General features: G+C 42.4%; 1 protein-coding gene and 1 long non-coding RNA gene across 3 annotated transcripts in view; one reads left to right on the top strand and one right to left on the bottom strand.

Moving 5' to 3' along the window:
* LOC112426525 (uncharacterized) overlaps positions 1-14,629 on the bottom strand; it is a 59,632-nt gene extending 45,003 nt beyond the window's left edge. For both annotated transcript variants that reach the window (XR_011607754.1, XR_003017894.2), the window contains exon 1: positions 14,506-14,629. This is a non-coding gene — a long non-coding RNA (uncharacterized lncRNA). The remainder of the gene's footprint in view (positions 1-14,505) is intronic.
* LOC105480659 (interferon induced protein with tetratricopeptide repeats 3) lies at positions 1,499-12,862 on the top strand. The gene is made up of 2 exons (XM_011739747.2): positions 1,499-1,652; positions 10,896-12,862. Exons 1-2 carry the CDS (start codon positions 1,648-1,650, stop codon positions 12,352-12,354), a joined length of 1,464 nt encoding a protein of 487 aa, XP_011738049.2. The 5' UTR covers positions 1,499-1,647; the 3' UTR covers positions 12,355-12,862.
* Positions 14,630-16,967: the final 2,338 nt, after the last annotated feature.

Raw genomic sequence — 16,967 nt, 5'->3', positions numbered from 1 at the left:
ACACGGTGAAACCCCGTCTCTACTAAAAATACAAAAAAAACTAGCCGGGCGAGGTGGCGGGCGCCTGTAGTCCCAGCTACTCAGGAGGCTGAGGCAGGAGAATGGCGCAAACCCGGGAGGCGGAGCTTGCAGTGAGCTGAGATCCGGCCACTGCACTCCAGCCCGGGCTACAGAGCAAGACTCCGCCTCAAAAAAAAAAAAAAAAAAAAAGAGTATAATTGGATTGTTTGTAATACAAAGAATAAATGCTTGAGGTCATTTACCCTGATGTGATTATTACTCATTGTATGCTGTATCAAATATTTCATGTACCCCATAAATATATATACCTTCTATGTGGCCACAAAAATTTTTTTAAATAAGAATTGGCTTAAAAAATGCAGTTTCCTATGGTCAGATACCTAATATCGACAAAAAAAGTCAAACTCTGTAAAACATTTGAAGAGATTTATTCTAAGCCAAATATGAGTGACCTGTGGCCTATGACACAGCCCTCAGGAGATCCTGAGAACAAGTGCTAGGCTACGACTTGGTTTTTATACATTTTAGGGAGACATAAGACATCAATCAATACATGTAAGGTGTACATTGGCTAGGTCCAGAAAGGTGGGACGATTGGAAACAGGGAAGCAGGGCAGCTTCCAAGTCATAGGCAGATTCAAAGATTTTCTGATTGATGATTGGTTGAAAGAGTTATTATCAATAGAAAGGAATGTCTGGAGACATTCAGTAGAAATTCAATAGACAATCAATAGAAAGGAATGTCCGGGTTGTGGAGACCAAGATTTTATTATGCAGATGAAGCCTGCAGGTAGCAGACTTCAGAGAGAATAGGATGTAAATGTTTCTTGTAACACTTGAAAAGAGCATGTTGTGGCTGGGTGCAGTGGCTCATGCCTGTAATCCCAGCACTTTTGGAGGCCGAGGTGGGTGGATCACCTGAGGTCAGGAGTTCAAGACCAGCCTGACCAACATGGTGAAACACCATCTCTACTGAAAATACAAAAATTAGCTGGGCGTGGTGGTGGGCGCCTCTAATCCCAGCTACTCGGGAGGCTGAGGCAAAAGAATCACTTGAACCCAGAAGGCAGAGGTTGCAGTAAGCTGAGATCATGCCACTGCATTCCAGCCTGGGCAACAAAGTAAGACCCTGTCTCAAAAAAAAAAAAAAAAAAAAAAGAGTGTGTTCTATTAGTAATTCTAAAAGGAAAAAGGGTGTAATGAGGTATATCCAGCTTCCCCTTCCCATCAATTTTCAGGTTAACTTTGGAATGCCGTTGGCCAAAAGCAGGGGTCCAGTCACGTGGTTGGTGAGTATGGCCTTAGAATTTAATTTTTTGATTTACATCAGGAATACTTCCACATTCTCTCAAACAAATTTTAGTCATGGTTTTGAACAATGTACTCTGGCTAACCCGTTGCAGGTCTCAAGCTGTTAGGTTTCATTTTCCTCCTTAGTTTCACTTTCCAGTTTCCTCTTCCTTCCCCTAAGAGCAATTACTCAAAACATCAGCTGATGCGTGCCCTACTCTCCCACCCCTTTATGTAGTTCCTTCAGTATTTACTTGAGGCAGACAGGAAGATTTCTGAAGAACAAATCAGCCTGGTTACCAGCTTTTTGGAACAGCAGAGACGCAGAGAGCAGTCATGAGGTCAGTGAAATAAAAATGCAGAATCATGCTTGTTATTGAGTGCAAATTGTAAGTTGAGCTTCTTACTGTGCAGGCACATTCCTGAATTGTCCTGATGTTTATAGATTCAATATGTCTTTATCAGTCTGAGCATTTATAAGATGTTTGAGGGTTTTTTCCCTGTGGCTTTTTTTGGTGTATACACAGGCTCCTTAAGTTTCTGGAACTGTTCCCTATAGAACTATATATGGGGGAGGCAGAGTGGGGAATGCATCAGCTCATGTTTCCTCCCTGCGTGCAGCTATTCCCTGTGATGAGAGGAAGGCTTGGCAGGAGCAGTGTATTTCACTCAGCCACAAACTTTGCTGATTCAAGGGTAGACCTAAGGGAATTACTCTTCTGGGGCTTTTCTGTTACTGTCATTTTGCTTGAAAAGATTAAGTCACAGGCGTTTTTTCTTGTAATTTTAAAAGGAGGAATTTATTTTCAACAGATACTGTGAAAGATATAATCAATACCGCAGACCCACTCATGAAGAGGGCAATTTTGCCCTGAAACGTTGCATTACTTTAAGGTGGGAAGTGCAAGAAACAATTCTTACAAAGGAGCGTTTTTGTCATTTCTTATATAAAAACAAACCCAAAGTTTAGCACTTATTTTTATTGATGTAGTGAATGCTGGTCAGCAGCAGAAAAGAATTTCTCCTCAAAAGTGTAATGACCTAATCTCTTATCTAAAACTGTTCTAATCTCTAATGATGGAAAGCAAATCAGTGGTTGCCTGGAGATGGGGGGGATTGAGTAGGAAGGCTCCCAAAAGAATCTTTTGGAATCATAGGAATAGTCTATAGGGAGGTAGTGGTGGTGGCTACATAAGCATAAACATTTATCAAAACTCATCAGACTATACACTGAAAATGGGTGCATCTTATTGTATATAAAGTATAATCTCAGTAAACTTGATTTTTAAATATATATGTTGACCTCCTGGAGTTCTTCAGGGGATAGCACGTCAGGGAGAACTAAGAGAAAAGGATGCCTTTCCCACCAAGCATCTCCAGGGAAGGAGTGAGGAAGTGATTGCCAGGGAGGGAAGACCCCATCAACCATTTAGGGGGACAGAAAAGGAAAACTGGATTCCCTACCCTCTGCCCCAAGGACTTGAAGATGCTCTGCAATGTCATGTTTGGGGATGAAATGGGTAAGAGGAATTCACTGCCAAATACCTCAGGCTAACCCTTTTATATAGAATAAGTTCCTGGTCAAGAGCGATGTCAATTGTGTCTGTGTGAGTGGGGTTGACCAGAAGCCAGGCACTACCCAGCATCTTAGTAAGCAGCTTGCAGGAAAGGTTTTGCAGGGTCCTGTCTTTAGGTGTGTCTATAGCCACTAACCTGAGGAGGTCTGAGGGGGACTCTCTGAACTATGCTGGACTCAGGTTCACATCAAGGTGCTCCTATTTCCAGAGGCTGTAGGAACAGGAAGAGGTTGGGCTGCTCCTCTCCAGCAGTGCTAAAAATTTCCAAATGGGAAAATCACCTGGAGAACTCGCTGGCACATGCCAGCTGATGGGCATCCTCCTCTGCCCCATCCACCGAGGAACTCTGTTGCCCCCTTTACACACTCACAAATTCACTTAAAATTATAACACAAATATATTAATACCAGCAATCATGGTGGTAACATTTCTTTGTGATCTGTAGTTAGTGGGCACTGTGTTAAACGTTTTTTATGCATGACCTCATATCACCCTTCCAACAGCCCTAGAAGTAAGAGCTATTATTTCCATTATTAGCCTCATTTTCTAGATGACCAAAATGGGGCTTAGAAGGGCAAATTACTTGCCCAAGACATCAGGTAGAGAGCAGGTGTCAGAGCAGAGTCATTAATGGAGGCGCCAAACTCTAATGCTGATCATCTGACTCTATGCCCCATGGTCAAAAGGTGAAAGATCATAATGCTTTCAACTATGCTCACTTTAAAGAGGGGGCCAGGGATGGGCCTCCTATCTGGAGAGATTGGGCCAGTCTTTGATGGTTACCCACCCCTTAGAGTGGTCAAAGCCATAAGAGCTGAACCCAGATCTTGGAGAAGGGTGAAAGTGGTTCTCCCCAGGGCATAATTTTCTATCAATTGGATGGAGGGAAAAAGGAAATTCATCCCAGGGCGTTTTAAGGATAAAAGAATGAGGTTCAGTGATGTGACTCAAGAAATATCCCAGAACTAAGTAAAGAGGTCACTGAAATCCAGGTGTCCTGTGGTTTTTTTCCCTTCACTCAAGCTTGTCTGATAATGCTTCTTAATTCACCACATTAGCTCCACAAATAAAGGGGAAAGCTGCTTTTAAAAATACGTCTACAGCAGCACTTCTCAGAATGTGGTACAGGAGCTCCTGCCACTGAATTTCCAAGGCACTTGTGAAAACACAGGTTTCTAAGCTCACATCAGATTTATTGCACCAGAATCTCGGGGAGTAGGACCATATAATTAGTACTGTCAACATACAATAATCAGAAGGCTCAGGATCCAGTTAAAAGAGTTTATTCCAGCAAAAAGTTGAGGGCGGCAATCCCAGGAGTAGAGCTACACCCAAGAATGGTGAACCACATTCCCAGTGTAGAGAAAAATGAGGACTGTTTACATAGGCAAAGACAGAGGTGTTGAACAGAATGACAGCTTCTGTTGTTGTTGTTGTTTTTGAGACAGAGTCTTACTCTGTCACCCAGGCTGGAGTGCAGTGGCCCAGTCATGGCTCACTGCAGCCTCAGACTCCTGGGTTCAAGGGATTCTTCCACCCAGCCTCCCAAGTAGCTGGGACTATAGGAGCACACCACTACGCCTGGTTAATTTTTTGTATTTTAGTAGAGATGGGGTTTTGCCATGTTGGTAAGGTTGGTCTTGAATTCCTGACCTTAAGTGATGCACCCACCTTGGCCTCCCAAAATGCTGGGATTACAGGCATGAGCCACCGTGCCTGGCCAACATCTTCCATACAGAGGAAACATACAGATATACAATTTGATTGGCTACTATTGATTACAGTCCAAGGGAATTGCTTAATATTCTTTTGCAAAGAGGTAACATGGCTGGCCACAGTGGCTCACGCCCATAAGTCCAACACTTTGGGAGGAAGAGGAGGGCAGATGCTTGAGCTCAGGAGTTGGAGACCAGCCTGGGCAACATAGTGAGACCCCATTTCTACTAAAAATACAAAAATCAACCAGGCGTGGTGGCATGTGCCTATAGTCTCATCGACTGGAGAGGCTGAGGTGGGAGGATCGCTTGAGCCTGGGAGGCAGAGGTTGCAGTAAGCTGAGATCATACTACTGCACTCCAGCCTGGATGACAGAGTGAGATCCTGTCTCCAAAAAAAAAAAAAAAAAAAAGTAACAATCAGAAGGGTCTCTGTTTCCATAACATGAGGTCTAGGTTTTAATAAAGACTAGGTTGTCTGAGGCCGGGCACGGTGGTGCACGGCTATAATCCCAGCACTTTGGGAGGCTGAGGTGGGCAGGTCACGAGGTCAGGAGTTCGAGACCAGCCTGACCAACATGGTGAAACCCTGCCTCTACTAAAAATACAAAAATTATCCAGGCATGGTGGTGCATGCCTGTAATCCTAGCTACTCAGGAGGCTGAGGCAGGAGAATCACTTGAACCCAAGAGGGAGAAGTTGCAGTAAGACTTGTGAGTCTGGTTAATGTGTAACCTCTCACCACACAGGTCAGGGAGCAACAGTCATGCACCTGAGAAAAAAAACCAGTCACATTACGTGAGTCAGTTTTCAGGGCTTAACTTTGCCTCTTGACATAATACATTTGGAAGCTTTTAAAATTTTATTTTCTTTTTACAGTGCATTTTTACAACTTTCAAACTACAGTTTTCCAAATCTGTCTGGAACATATTCCTGGCACGAGTCAGCTCAGTTCTTACAGATTCTGTTTCAGTTTCCCTTCAAGAAGGATCTTGATAGGGTTCCATCAGTTTCACTTTCCTTTCGCCTTTCATAAAAGCACAGACCTAACAGCAGCCTGGTTAGAAACCTCTTCAGCATTTGCTTGGAATCAATAAGCTAAAAACAAAATCAACTGGGACCCCAGCTTTTCAGAACTGCAGGGAAACAGCCATCATGAGGTAAATAGTCCCTGCTTCTCTGATAGGAAACAGAATTTCTTAGGTACAACTTGCTGACTTAACGCTATTTCAGTGTTTGCTTAGGGATGAAATATGCGTTTATCTAATTCAAGCATAAATCTGCCTTACCCATTTGTGCATTTTTATTTCTGTAGCTTTTTGTGATGTATAGAGTCAGGCAGCCAAAGGACGCAGGGAAAGGGGAGCTGGGAGCTGGGAAGGGACGGGGCATATTGAGAGATCCTAGAGAGCTCGTGCTCATATCCTTTCAGGCAAAATCGGGTCAGTGAAAGTTGAGGCCTGGAAGGAAGTTACTGGAGGTCCGGGTTCATCTTTTGTTTCTTATATTTAGAAAGCCTAAGTCAGAGGTTTGTGGGTTTTGTTGTGATTGTGGTTATTTTAAAACTATGCTTGCTTCTCAGCAAATGTGTCAATGATTAATTCAGCACTGCGAAATTCCAATTTATGTTGAGGTCACTTTTACCTTGAAATGCACTTTTTCATAATTGGGGGATATGTCTACCTGAGTTGTCCTCTAGGAGGTCTAGTGACCTGCTAAGCCTCCCATGTGATCAACGAACAGGGAGGAAGTGTTGCTTGCAGTCTCTCAAACTGTGGTTTGCGAGTGGCATGAATCATATCAACCTGAGTCTTATGATAGAATGCAAATTTCTAGGTACTGCATTCTGAAATCCTGATTGAGTAAAACAGAAATAAGGTCCAGAAACAAACACATATTTAAAGAGGACCACAAGTACTTCATAGGCACACGGAATGGCTTATAGAAGAAATGTCCATCTCCAAATCCTCTCTTCCTTAAATGCATACAAGGCTTCCTGCGTTGTATGTGTGTACATCTGAAGGAGGAAACCCCAAGAGTCAGGAGTGGGGAGGGGTGGGAAGAACGTTGAAATAAAGCAAAGCTTGTGCCTGGGCACAGTGGCTAAGCCTGTAATCCCGGCACTTTGGGAGGCTGAGGCAGGAGGATTGTTTGAGACCAGGAGGTCGAGACCAGTCTTGGCAACAAAGTGAGACCTACAAAAAAACAAAAATAAAAATGAAGCAAAGCTTGCCTGTTTCAGGGGTATTTTAAGTATGGGAAACTGGGGACTGGAAATCACTGCTAAAAACGGAAGTCTTCCCAGAGCCTTGCTGCTCACAGTGTGGTCTGAATCTGAGATCCCCCCGGAAGTTCTAAGACAGGCAACATCCCAGCTTATCTGAATCCAGATCTGCATTTTAAAAAGATTCCCAGGTGTTTGCGTCCATAAGTACATTAAAGGTTGAGAAGCCCAGCTCTGGAGAGTTCCTTCACTTGCTTTCTAAAGTGAGGGACTCCTTGGATAGGGCCTGTTCTGACCAACCAACTGAGCATAGGTCTGCTGGGGTTCCTTCACGTAGTCAGTTGGAGCATAACCAGCACATGTGCGGGACAAGCTGCACATGTGCAGACAAGAGTGGGGAAATCCCCACTCTTACCACTTCAAGACGGCCACTTTCTGAAAATTTCAAGATTCTACTCTAGTAATGGCTTTGACTGGGAAGGAGATGTGGTATCTACCCTGGAGTCTGTGAGCAAGACAGGCGATCACGATCTGGGTTAGGTGAGAGACTGTAACTATGTTGATTCTGGGGATTTCCTGAGGACTAGCAGCACTAACTATAACTGCTTTAGTAAGCGAAATTTCATGTCTGCAATCCGGTGTCATGGGAAATCTCTTTCTGCACCCGAGGGAATCCTATCTCCCTAAGGTCTTCTACTAGATGCAGACCATCCAGGTAGGACTGGCATTTTACTCCCCACATTTCATCTGAACCTAGATTTTTTTTTTTTTTTTTTTTTTTTTTTTTTTTTTTTGAGACGGAGTTTTGCTCTTTCGCCCAGGCTGGAGTGCAGTGGCCCGATCTCGGCTCACTGCAACCTCTGCCTTCCGGTTTCAAGCAATTTTCCTGCCTCAGCTTCCTGAGTACTGGGATTACAGGCGCCCGCCACCACGCCCGGCTAATTTTTGTATTTTTAATAGAGACGGGGTTTCATCATGTTAGCCAGACTGGTCTCGAACTCCTGACCTCATGATCCAACCCCCTCCCAGCCTCTCAAAATGTTGGGATTACAAGCGTGAGCCACTGCACCCGGCCACCTAGCTTTCTTTACCAAGTGACTGTAGTCATCATCCCACCTGCCTGCTTGTATTTCTTTAAATATCTGCATTAATTACTATTAACTAACTTATTTATACATATAAGAAGTATTCAGAATAACTTTCAAAAACGCATATGAGAAATTATTAAGTGAGGAAACCTTGGCAAATGGAGTATTTGTTTTAAGAGGGCAATAGTATTATAATGCAAACCTCCTGACCTCTGGCTCTAGGGTTCATGTTTCTTCTTATCAAGGTCTTAGGGCTTCCAGTCCAATATATTTTGCTCCAAATTTTACTTCAAGGAGAGAGCAGGTATCAAATACCTCATCAAATTGGAAACTTTAGGGAGTAAGGTTTAGGAAAAATCAAGAGAATCAAGGGACCTGAATTCCAATTTTCAGTGCGTTTTATAATCATAAAGTCATATGAGTGGTTGGCTATCTTCCTGAATAAATAGCTCCATGTTATCATTAAATGTCTCAGCCTGGCCAACTCTGGCATTGGTAAAGCATTGGTGGGGATGGAATATCCCTGAGAGATCCATATTCAGAGCTCTTTCACAAGTCCAGAAATGTTCAGTGTGCTTTTCGGCTTGTCCAACACTTTCTTGAGCAATTGATACCTTCTGAAGCTGATACATGACAGGGTGGAAATATATTTCATCTTAGAGGGAGAATCTTGAGCTATAAGTGCTTAAAATTTAGTTTAGTAAGATCCCTGTTGCATTGATATGTCGAAGCCCTCTGCCCTCCAAAAAAAAAAAAAGAGAGAGAGAGAGAGAGATAGTGTCATCAGAGTTGCAAGGTGATTTCTGGTTTCGTTGAGGTAAACACAACCAATGTCTCTTGTCATTCTGCAGGTCCACTGTATACTCTCTATTAATCACTAGAGTGTTCAGCTATTATTTTCAGGCACCTATATGTACCTACAAATTTGCAGATACATTCTATTGATCTGAGACTCACCCTTTCTCTCCTTTCTCCTTCTAACCTTCCTAATTCACCCATCTGCAAAGTTAACTCTTGTTTCCATGACTTTATTATGATTTAGTGGCATAACAGACATAAGCAGAGTTGTTCAATTATCATCATTATAACTTACTCTTGGTATTCATTTTTTAAATAATTGCTAACTTGACTTTTGACTTGTAGTCCTTCATACAGGGTAGTTAGAATCCCCAGGTGAAGCCAAATTGAAAACCCCTAGGGCCAGGTGTGGTGGCTCACACCTGTAATCCCAACACTTTGGGATGTCAAGGCAGAAGGATTGCTTGAGACCAGAAGTTTGAGACCACTCTGGGCAATATAGTGAGACCCTGTCTCTACAAGAAAAGGAAGGAAGCAAGGAAAGAAGGAAATGCATCTTTTTACTTACAATGTTTTCAATTTATGATGAGTTTATCAGGATGTAACCCCATCATAAGTCAAGGAACATCTGTATATAAAGAGATTTATTATGAGGAATTGGTTCACCTGATTATGGAGACTGGTAAATCCCATAATCTGTTGTCTGCAAGCTGGAGACCAAGGAAAGTTGATAGTGTAGTCCCAGTCCAAGTCTAAAAGCCTGAGAACCAGGCAAGCCAATGGTGAAAGTTCTAGTCCAAGTCTAGTCCAAGGGCAGAAAAAGATCAATGTCCTAGCTCAAGTATCAGGAGAACCCACTCCCGATGTTTAACATGGGTTCTTTTCTATTTCCTAAGTGTCTCGGCTGGGTTGAGAAATAAAGGGAAAGAGAGAAATTTAAGGCTGGGTGTCTGGGGGAGACATCACATGTCGGCAGGATCCGTGATGTTCCCTGAGTCGTAAAACCAGCAAGTTTTTATTGGCGATTTTCAAAAGGGGAGGGAGTTCACGAATGGGGTATGGGTCACAGAGATCACATACTTCACAAGGTAATAAAATATCACAAAGCAAATGGAGGCAGGACGAGATCACAGGACCACCGGATGAGGTGAAATTAGAATTACTAATGAAGTTTCGGGCATGCATTGTCATTGATAACATCTTATCAGGAAACAGGGTTTGAGAGCTGGTAACCTGTCTGACCAGAATTTATTAGGTAGGAATTTTCCCATCCTAGGAGACCGGGGCTTATTTCATCCCATTGGCTTCAACCATAAAAGACAGGACACCTTAAAAAGGGGTCGTCTCTAGGCCTACTTTCAGGGTACATTCTCTTTATTGGGGATGTTCCTTGCTGAGAAAAAGAATTCAGGGATATTTCTCCTATTTGCTTATAAAAGAGGAGGAATATAGCTCTGTTCCGTCCGGATCACCGGCGGCCAGTTCAAAGTTACCTCTCTTGTTCCCTGAACATCGCTGTTATCCTGTTCTTTTTTAAAGACGCCCACATTTCATATTCAAACACATGCTCTTCAAACAATTTGTGCAGTTGACACAATCACAGGGTCCTGAGGCGACATTCATCCTCCTCAGCTTACAAAGAAGATGACGGGATTAAGAGATAAGTGACAGGTATAGGAAATCACAAGGATATTCATTGGGGAAGTGATAAGTGTCCATGAAATCTTCACAATTTATGTTCAGAGATTACAGTAAAGACAGGTGTAAGAAATTATAAAAGTATTAATTTGGGGAACTAATAAATGTCCATGAAATCTTCACAATTTATGTTCTTCTGCCGCGGCTTCAGCTGGTCCCTCCGTTCGGGGTTCCTGACTTCCCGCAACACTCAAGCAGTCGGGCAGAGGGAGAATTCTCCCTTCCTCTGCCTTTTTGTTCTATTAACGCCCACAACAGAATGGAGACGCCCACCCATCCTGGGGAGAGCAATCTGCTCTACTCAGTCCACTAATTCACAGGTTCATGTCTTCCAGAAACAACATCACATACACACCTAGAAATAATGTTGGACCACATATCTGGGCATCCTGTGGCCCAGTTCAATTGCCATATAAAATTAATGATCACAGGGTGCAGTGCTTGCCAGTGTACATCACAGTGACCATGTTTATTTTCTCCACAGTGAGGTCACCAAGAATTCCCTGGAGCAAATCCTTCCACAACTGAAATGCCATTTCACCTGGAACTTATTCAAGGAAGAAAGTGTCTCAAGGGATCTGGAAGACAGAGTGTGTAACCAGATTGAATTTTTAAATACTGAGTTCAAAGCTACAATGTACAACTTGTTGGCCTACATAAAACACCTAGATGGTAAAAACGAGGCAGCCCTGGAATGCTTACGGCAAGCTGAAGAGTTAATCCAGCAAGAGCATGCTGACCAAGCAGAAATCAGAAGTCTAGTCACTTGGGGAAACTACGCCTGGGTCTACTATCACTTGGGCAGACTCTCAGATGCTCAGATTTATGTAGACAAGGTAAAACAAACCTGCAAGAAATTTTCAAATCCATACAGTATTGAGTATCCTGAACTTGACTGTGAGGAAGGGTGGACACAACTGAAGTGTGGAAGAAATGAAAGGGCGAAGGTGTGTTTTGAGAAGGCTCTGGAAGAAAAACCTAACAACCCAGAATTCTCCTCTGGACTGGCAATTGCGATGTACCATCTGGATAATAACCCAGAGAAACAGTTCTCTACTGATGTTTTGAAACAGGCCATTGAGCTGAGTCCTGATAACCAGTATGTCAAGGTTCTCTTGGGCCTCAAACTGCAGAAGATGAATAAAGAAGCCGAAGGAGAGCAGTTGGTTGAAGAAGCCTTGGAAAAGGCTCCTTGCCAAACAGATGTCCTCCGCAGTGCAGCCAAATTTTACAGAAGAAAAGGTGACCTAGACAAAGCTATTGAACTGTTTCAACGGGCATTGGAATCCACACCAAACAATGGCTACCTCTATCACCAGATTGGGTGCTGCTACAAGGCAAAAGTAAGGCAAATGCAGAATACAGGAGAATCTGAAGCTAGTGGAAATAAAGAGAAAATTGAAGCACTAAAGCAATATGCTATGGACTATTCGAATAAAGCTCTTGAGAAGGGACTGAATCCTCTGGATGCGTACTCCGATCTTGCTGAGTTCCTGGAGGCAGAATGTTATCAGACACCATTCAGTAAGGAAGACCCTGATGCTGAGAAGCGACAATCCCATCAGCACTATTGCAACCTTCAGAAATATAACGGGAAGTCTGAAGACACTGCTCTCCAACGTGGTTTAGAGGGTTTGTCCATAAGCAAAAAATCAACTGAGAAGGAAGAGATCAAAGACCAACCACAGAATGTATCTGAAAATCTGCTTCCACAAAATGCACCGAATTATTGGTATCATCAAGGATTAATTCATAAGCAGAATGGAGATCTGCTGCAAGCAGTCAAATGTTATGAGAAGGAACTGGGCCGCCTGCTAAGGAACGCCCCTTCAGGCATAGGCAGTTTTTTCCTGTCAGCATCTGAGCTTGAGGATGGCAGTGAGGAAATGGGCCAGGACGCAGTCAGCTCCAATCCTAGAGAGCTCGTCTCTAACTCAGAGTAACTGAATTGAGACAGAGGAGGAAAACAGAGCATCAGAAGCCTAAAATGATGGTTGTGAAGGGTAGGAAGATAGGAAGACAGGGGGCCCCAGCTTGGGGTTGCTGAGCAGGGAAGTACATTTTTAAAGAATTGTTTCGCATGTTCATTATAGTTAATTAAAGTTATGTAGTCAGAAGGTCTGATAACTAATCACTGGTAGCAATAAATGCTTCAGGCCCACATGTTGCTGATTAGTTCTGAGTTTTCATTCAGTTCACCATATAACCCTCATTCCAGCCCTTCCTGCCAAGAGTCATAATTGGTGACTGCCTAACAACAAAATTTGCAGTCTCATCTCATTTTCATCTAGCCTTCTGGACCTCAAAGATTAACTTTTGACTAACCCTGGAGTATCTCTTGTCTCACTTATGGCTTCAGCCTTGTATTTATATGTATTCTTGATAGCAATACTGTAATCAATGTGTATTCTTGATAGTAATGCTACAATAAATCCATACATTTCAACTCTGTTAGAATAGAAGTAATTGTGTGGTTTGTGTATGGGACTATGACAGTAACATTAATTCCCAAAGTTTCTCCTACTAGGAACAGTGGGTAATTGCTAAGCCACACTGTACAATTCTCAACATGTCCATTTGAGCCCCTCCCTCAGAATGAACACCCTCCCCGTGCAGCCAGCTTATCCTTACATTGTAGGAACTATGATTCTCTTTCCAGCCTAGGAGCCCCAGCTAAGCCCCGTGCCCAGTTAGCAGCTGCTGCTGTTGACAGGGTTGCTATGAGCCCAGGAATACCTGGGCAAATGGCTCCCTGACAGAGTGTGAGGGACACCACTATGAGGCTGGCCAAAAGGGCAGAGATCCATCCAGGTCTACAGCAGTCCCTTTCAAACTGCCAGCGTGTGACATGGTGAGCTCCATTTTGTTCAGGTTAAAGTCAGACCTGTACAGCAAGGGTCTCTTAAACACATGGGTATAGTCTCCCTGCACTTTTAAGATTTTCATCTGCAGTTCATTTTTAATTCATTCATGAATGTAATATCTAGTGACAAGGGTGTCAACAGAAAGGTAAAAGTGTATAAATGTGTAAGATGATAATTTGAACACTTTCCTTTTAAATTCCTTATCCCCTAGGAATTAATGTAATATTTGAAATAAATTCTGAAATGATTCCCTAGATGATTTAACATCCAGAAACTTGCTTGTAGGTTCATAAGTGGCAGAAAGACTGTGGCCCCAAAGGAGTTCATCTCTCTGAATTTAGAATTTAGACCCTACACCAGGAACCCACAAACAGTTGCCCTCTGGTATTCACAGACATACTATATACACCTTGGACCATTTCCAAACTCAAAGATCCAGACCTGCTAGGGATTTTGAGTTTTGCCAAAGCATTATACCATATTAAGAGGCTAACATAGTACATCATGGTGACTATAGTTAATAATGATATGTTGCATACTTGAAAATTGCTGAGAGAGTAGATTTTGTGTTCTCACTACAAAAAGAAAGGTAAGTAGCTGAGGTAATGCATATGCTAAATAATTTGATTTAACCATTCTACAATGTATACAGATATTAAAACATGCTGTACACCATAAATATGTACAATTTTTACATGTCAACTAAATTTTTACTTTTTATTAAAAAAAGCTAATGTGCGGTGACTGCAGCTAATGAGTAAACATCCAATAGGTCCAGCATTCCCATGTCAAGGGTCCTCTGCCTGTCATCATTTATACAATAATTCTTTTGAAATGCTAGATGGAATGGGATATATCACTCAAGAATACCACAGATGATCACCCTTAAGATATTATAAGATGGGCAGAGAGCACAGACTTCCACTCTTAACTCTTGCCTGGCTGATCACAAATCGTATCCCAGCTCAGGTCCAGGGACCTACTTGCTTCCTTACAAACGAGGAGACCCTGGTTCTAAGACTTTTGCTGAGAGCAGAAATAATCTCCCCTATCCTCCTGCTCCTTAAACAAGAGAAGATTTAGGGCAATTGTCTAAAAGGAAACAGCATACTGGAAACACAATTCCTGGGTTAAAGCAAGCAAAGCTGCTTTCCTAATGACTCCCATTTTCTATGCATACCCTGGGTCCAGCATCCCATCTTCCAGGTGTGGTTAGAAAAGAGATCAGACCTTAGTTAGCGACTGCTGGTGAAGTGAATTGCATGCTGCAGTCCCTCATCAGCATCTTTGTACAGCTCAGTTTCAGGTTTTCTGCAGAATCAGGAGCTGACAATCAAAATGGCCCCTCACTCACACTCATTGGTCAGACTGGGCTTGTGATAACAATTTAGACTAATCACTGACAAGCAGGGATGGGGAGCACTGAAGTCGGCTATTGGCTGTGTCCAGGAGCAGTCAGGCATTCTGCCACTGGATGCTGCTTTTGTAATCTTGTCATATAAAGCACTATGATGTTCTTTTGTTTTCCTTGGATTGGCTTAAGGGCTGGTGAGAAGCAGGAAGTATTCTGCCATGGGAAGTCTAGTGACCTGCAAAAATTTATCAAAATACACAGAAGCAGGAATGGAAGGTAGAAAAATTACAAACTGTGATGATCAGCTCCAAGAGCATGTAGGGGTAAAGGAGGTAATACCTCTCATCACTCATTGTAAGACTCATGGCTGACACTCCTATAACAAAAGATAAGTTAACAAGAGAAAAGCGAAACAAATTTACTTAATCAAAGTTTTATGTGATATGAGAGCCTTCAGAAATGAAGACCCAAAGATCCAAGGAAAACTGGTTTTGTGCTTAGGTTCCATGAAGAACCTAAGGGCAGCTGTGTAGATATGTGTTTGGACAAGAGTATGATCTTATGGTTATAGACTGGGGGTGAAGGAGGGAGTGTGTTCAAATTCTTCTTGGACTCTCTGTGTAGCATTTCTTCCTTGCAAGTATGGAGCAGGATTCCTCTGGAATACGGGACTTCAAATGAGAAGGGAGAAGGGGGAGAGTGACCTTCCTAAGTTTTATGGCTTGCTTTGGGGAGAGGGCTTCTAGTTTCTATGATCTGTCTTGCGGAAGAGGAATTCTAATTTCCACGGTTCACTCCAGGGGAGAAAGAAGCATGAAAGACAGGAGGGCAGGAGGAGGTCAAAGAGATCTTTCTTCGGAGGCCCTTCCAATGTCTTTCAGTTCAAAGTACTCAGCACGCCAAGGCGCTATACTTTGGGTATCATGTTCTGAGAGCCAACAGCTACAATGAAGTATGAGAGCAGTCACTGAGGGAGGGAGTTTTCAACTAACTTAGAGGAGCAGGGCCTGACCCTAGCAAGCATTCCTGGGGCTTCCCGATTGCCGTATAGGGCAGTACTTATGTGTGGGACAGTGACATGAGGAGCTACACTCAGGAAACTTCCTGATCTCAATTTTTATTATGATTTGTTTCTGATTTGGGATCTTCCTAACTGAATTAAAGAACTTATATCAATTTCTAGCTTAATTCAGACAGGAGTTAGTCCAAGTATCATTTGACAAATTTTATTAATCTTTTGAAGGTGTCCTGGCCTTGGGTTTAGACCTATTTCAACCTCATCTTCATCACTTAGGATCTCTACAGTGTTGGGAAAAATCACTTAAACTCTGTGACCCTAAGACATTCCTATAGAAAACCTGGGAATAATAAATTATACCTCACAGAAGATTAAATGTGTTTCCTTACAAGCATTATGGTAGACCAGATACACACAGAACAAAAAGGCTGTGTATCACAATGAAAAATGCTATATAATCTGCAAAACATATTTTTTAAATGCATAACTGCATTTAAAAGAGAGTAAGGAATTCCCTGAAGTCCAGAAATGTCAGGAAAGTGAAAATCCACCAGAATAAGCGTGTGTGCATTTGTGTTGGTGATCTACATCACTTTCTGGTGGCCTACCTTACATTATGAAGGAGATAGAAGACAAAGTCTGGGGCCTGCACATGGTACATTGTATCATAGAAGTCACATAAAATCAGGACCCATTCAGAGGTTAAACTGGAGAACAAACTCCTTGCAGACCTAAATGATGGCACTACACATGCCTGTTTTTGGCTTTGGCCCTAAGTAAAGCAGGGAGGAAAAAAGTCATTGATAATTTCTAATCTTAAGCAGAGAAGCATGATTGTTTCAGTCTGAAATTCTCACTATGTGGCAAAAAAAAAAAAAAACCTCAGGTAGAAAATTTCATTTTAAGCAATTCTGGCTTGGTAATGCTCCCATGCACCTAACAAAAGCAAAGAAAAACACCCCTCAAAAGGAAATATTTCTTACATAGCTCCCAAAGAATTTTCAAGTTTGATAAAGTTCCAAGGAATATTAGGTCATAATACAAAATCAAAGAATACACACAAATAAATAAGCCACAATGTGCAAAAGTTACCAGATAGTAAACTATAAGCCAGAGCAACAAAACTGCAGATATTGCAATTGAATATAGAATATAAAAGAATGTATTTAGTACATTTTGGGAGGCCGAGGCAGGTGTATCACTGAGGTCAGGAGTTAGACACCAGCCTGGCCAGATGGTAGAATCCAGTTTCTACTAAAAATACAAAAATTAGCCAGGCGTGGTGGCATGCATCTGTAATCCCAGTCACTTGGGAAGCTA

The sequence above is a fragment of the Macaca nemestrina genome, chromosome 9 (genome assembly GCF_043159975.1).
Source record: "Macaca nemestrina isolate mMacNem1 chromosome 9, mMacNem.hap1, whole genome shotgun sequence".
In the NCBI taxonomy this organism is placed as follows: Eukaryota; Metazoa; Chordata; class Mammalia; order Primates; family Cercopithecidae; genus Macaca; species Macaca nemestrina.
The sequence above is the reverse complement of the archived record's forward strand: the minus strand, read 5'-3'. Positions and strand labels throughout refer to the sequence as shown.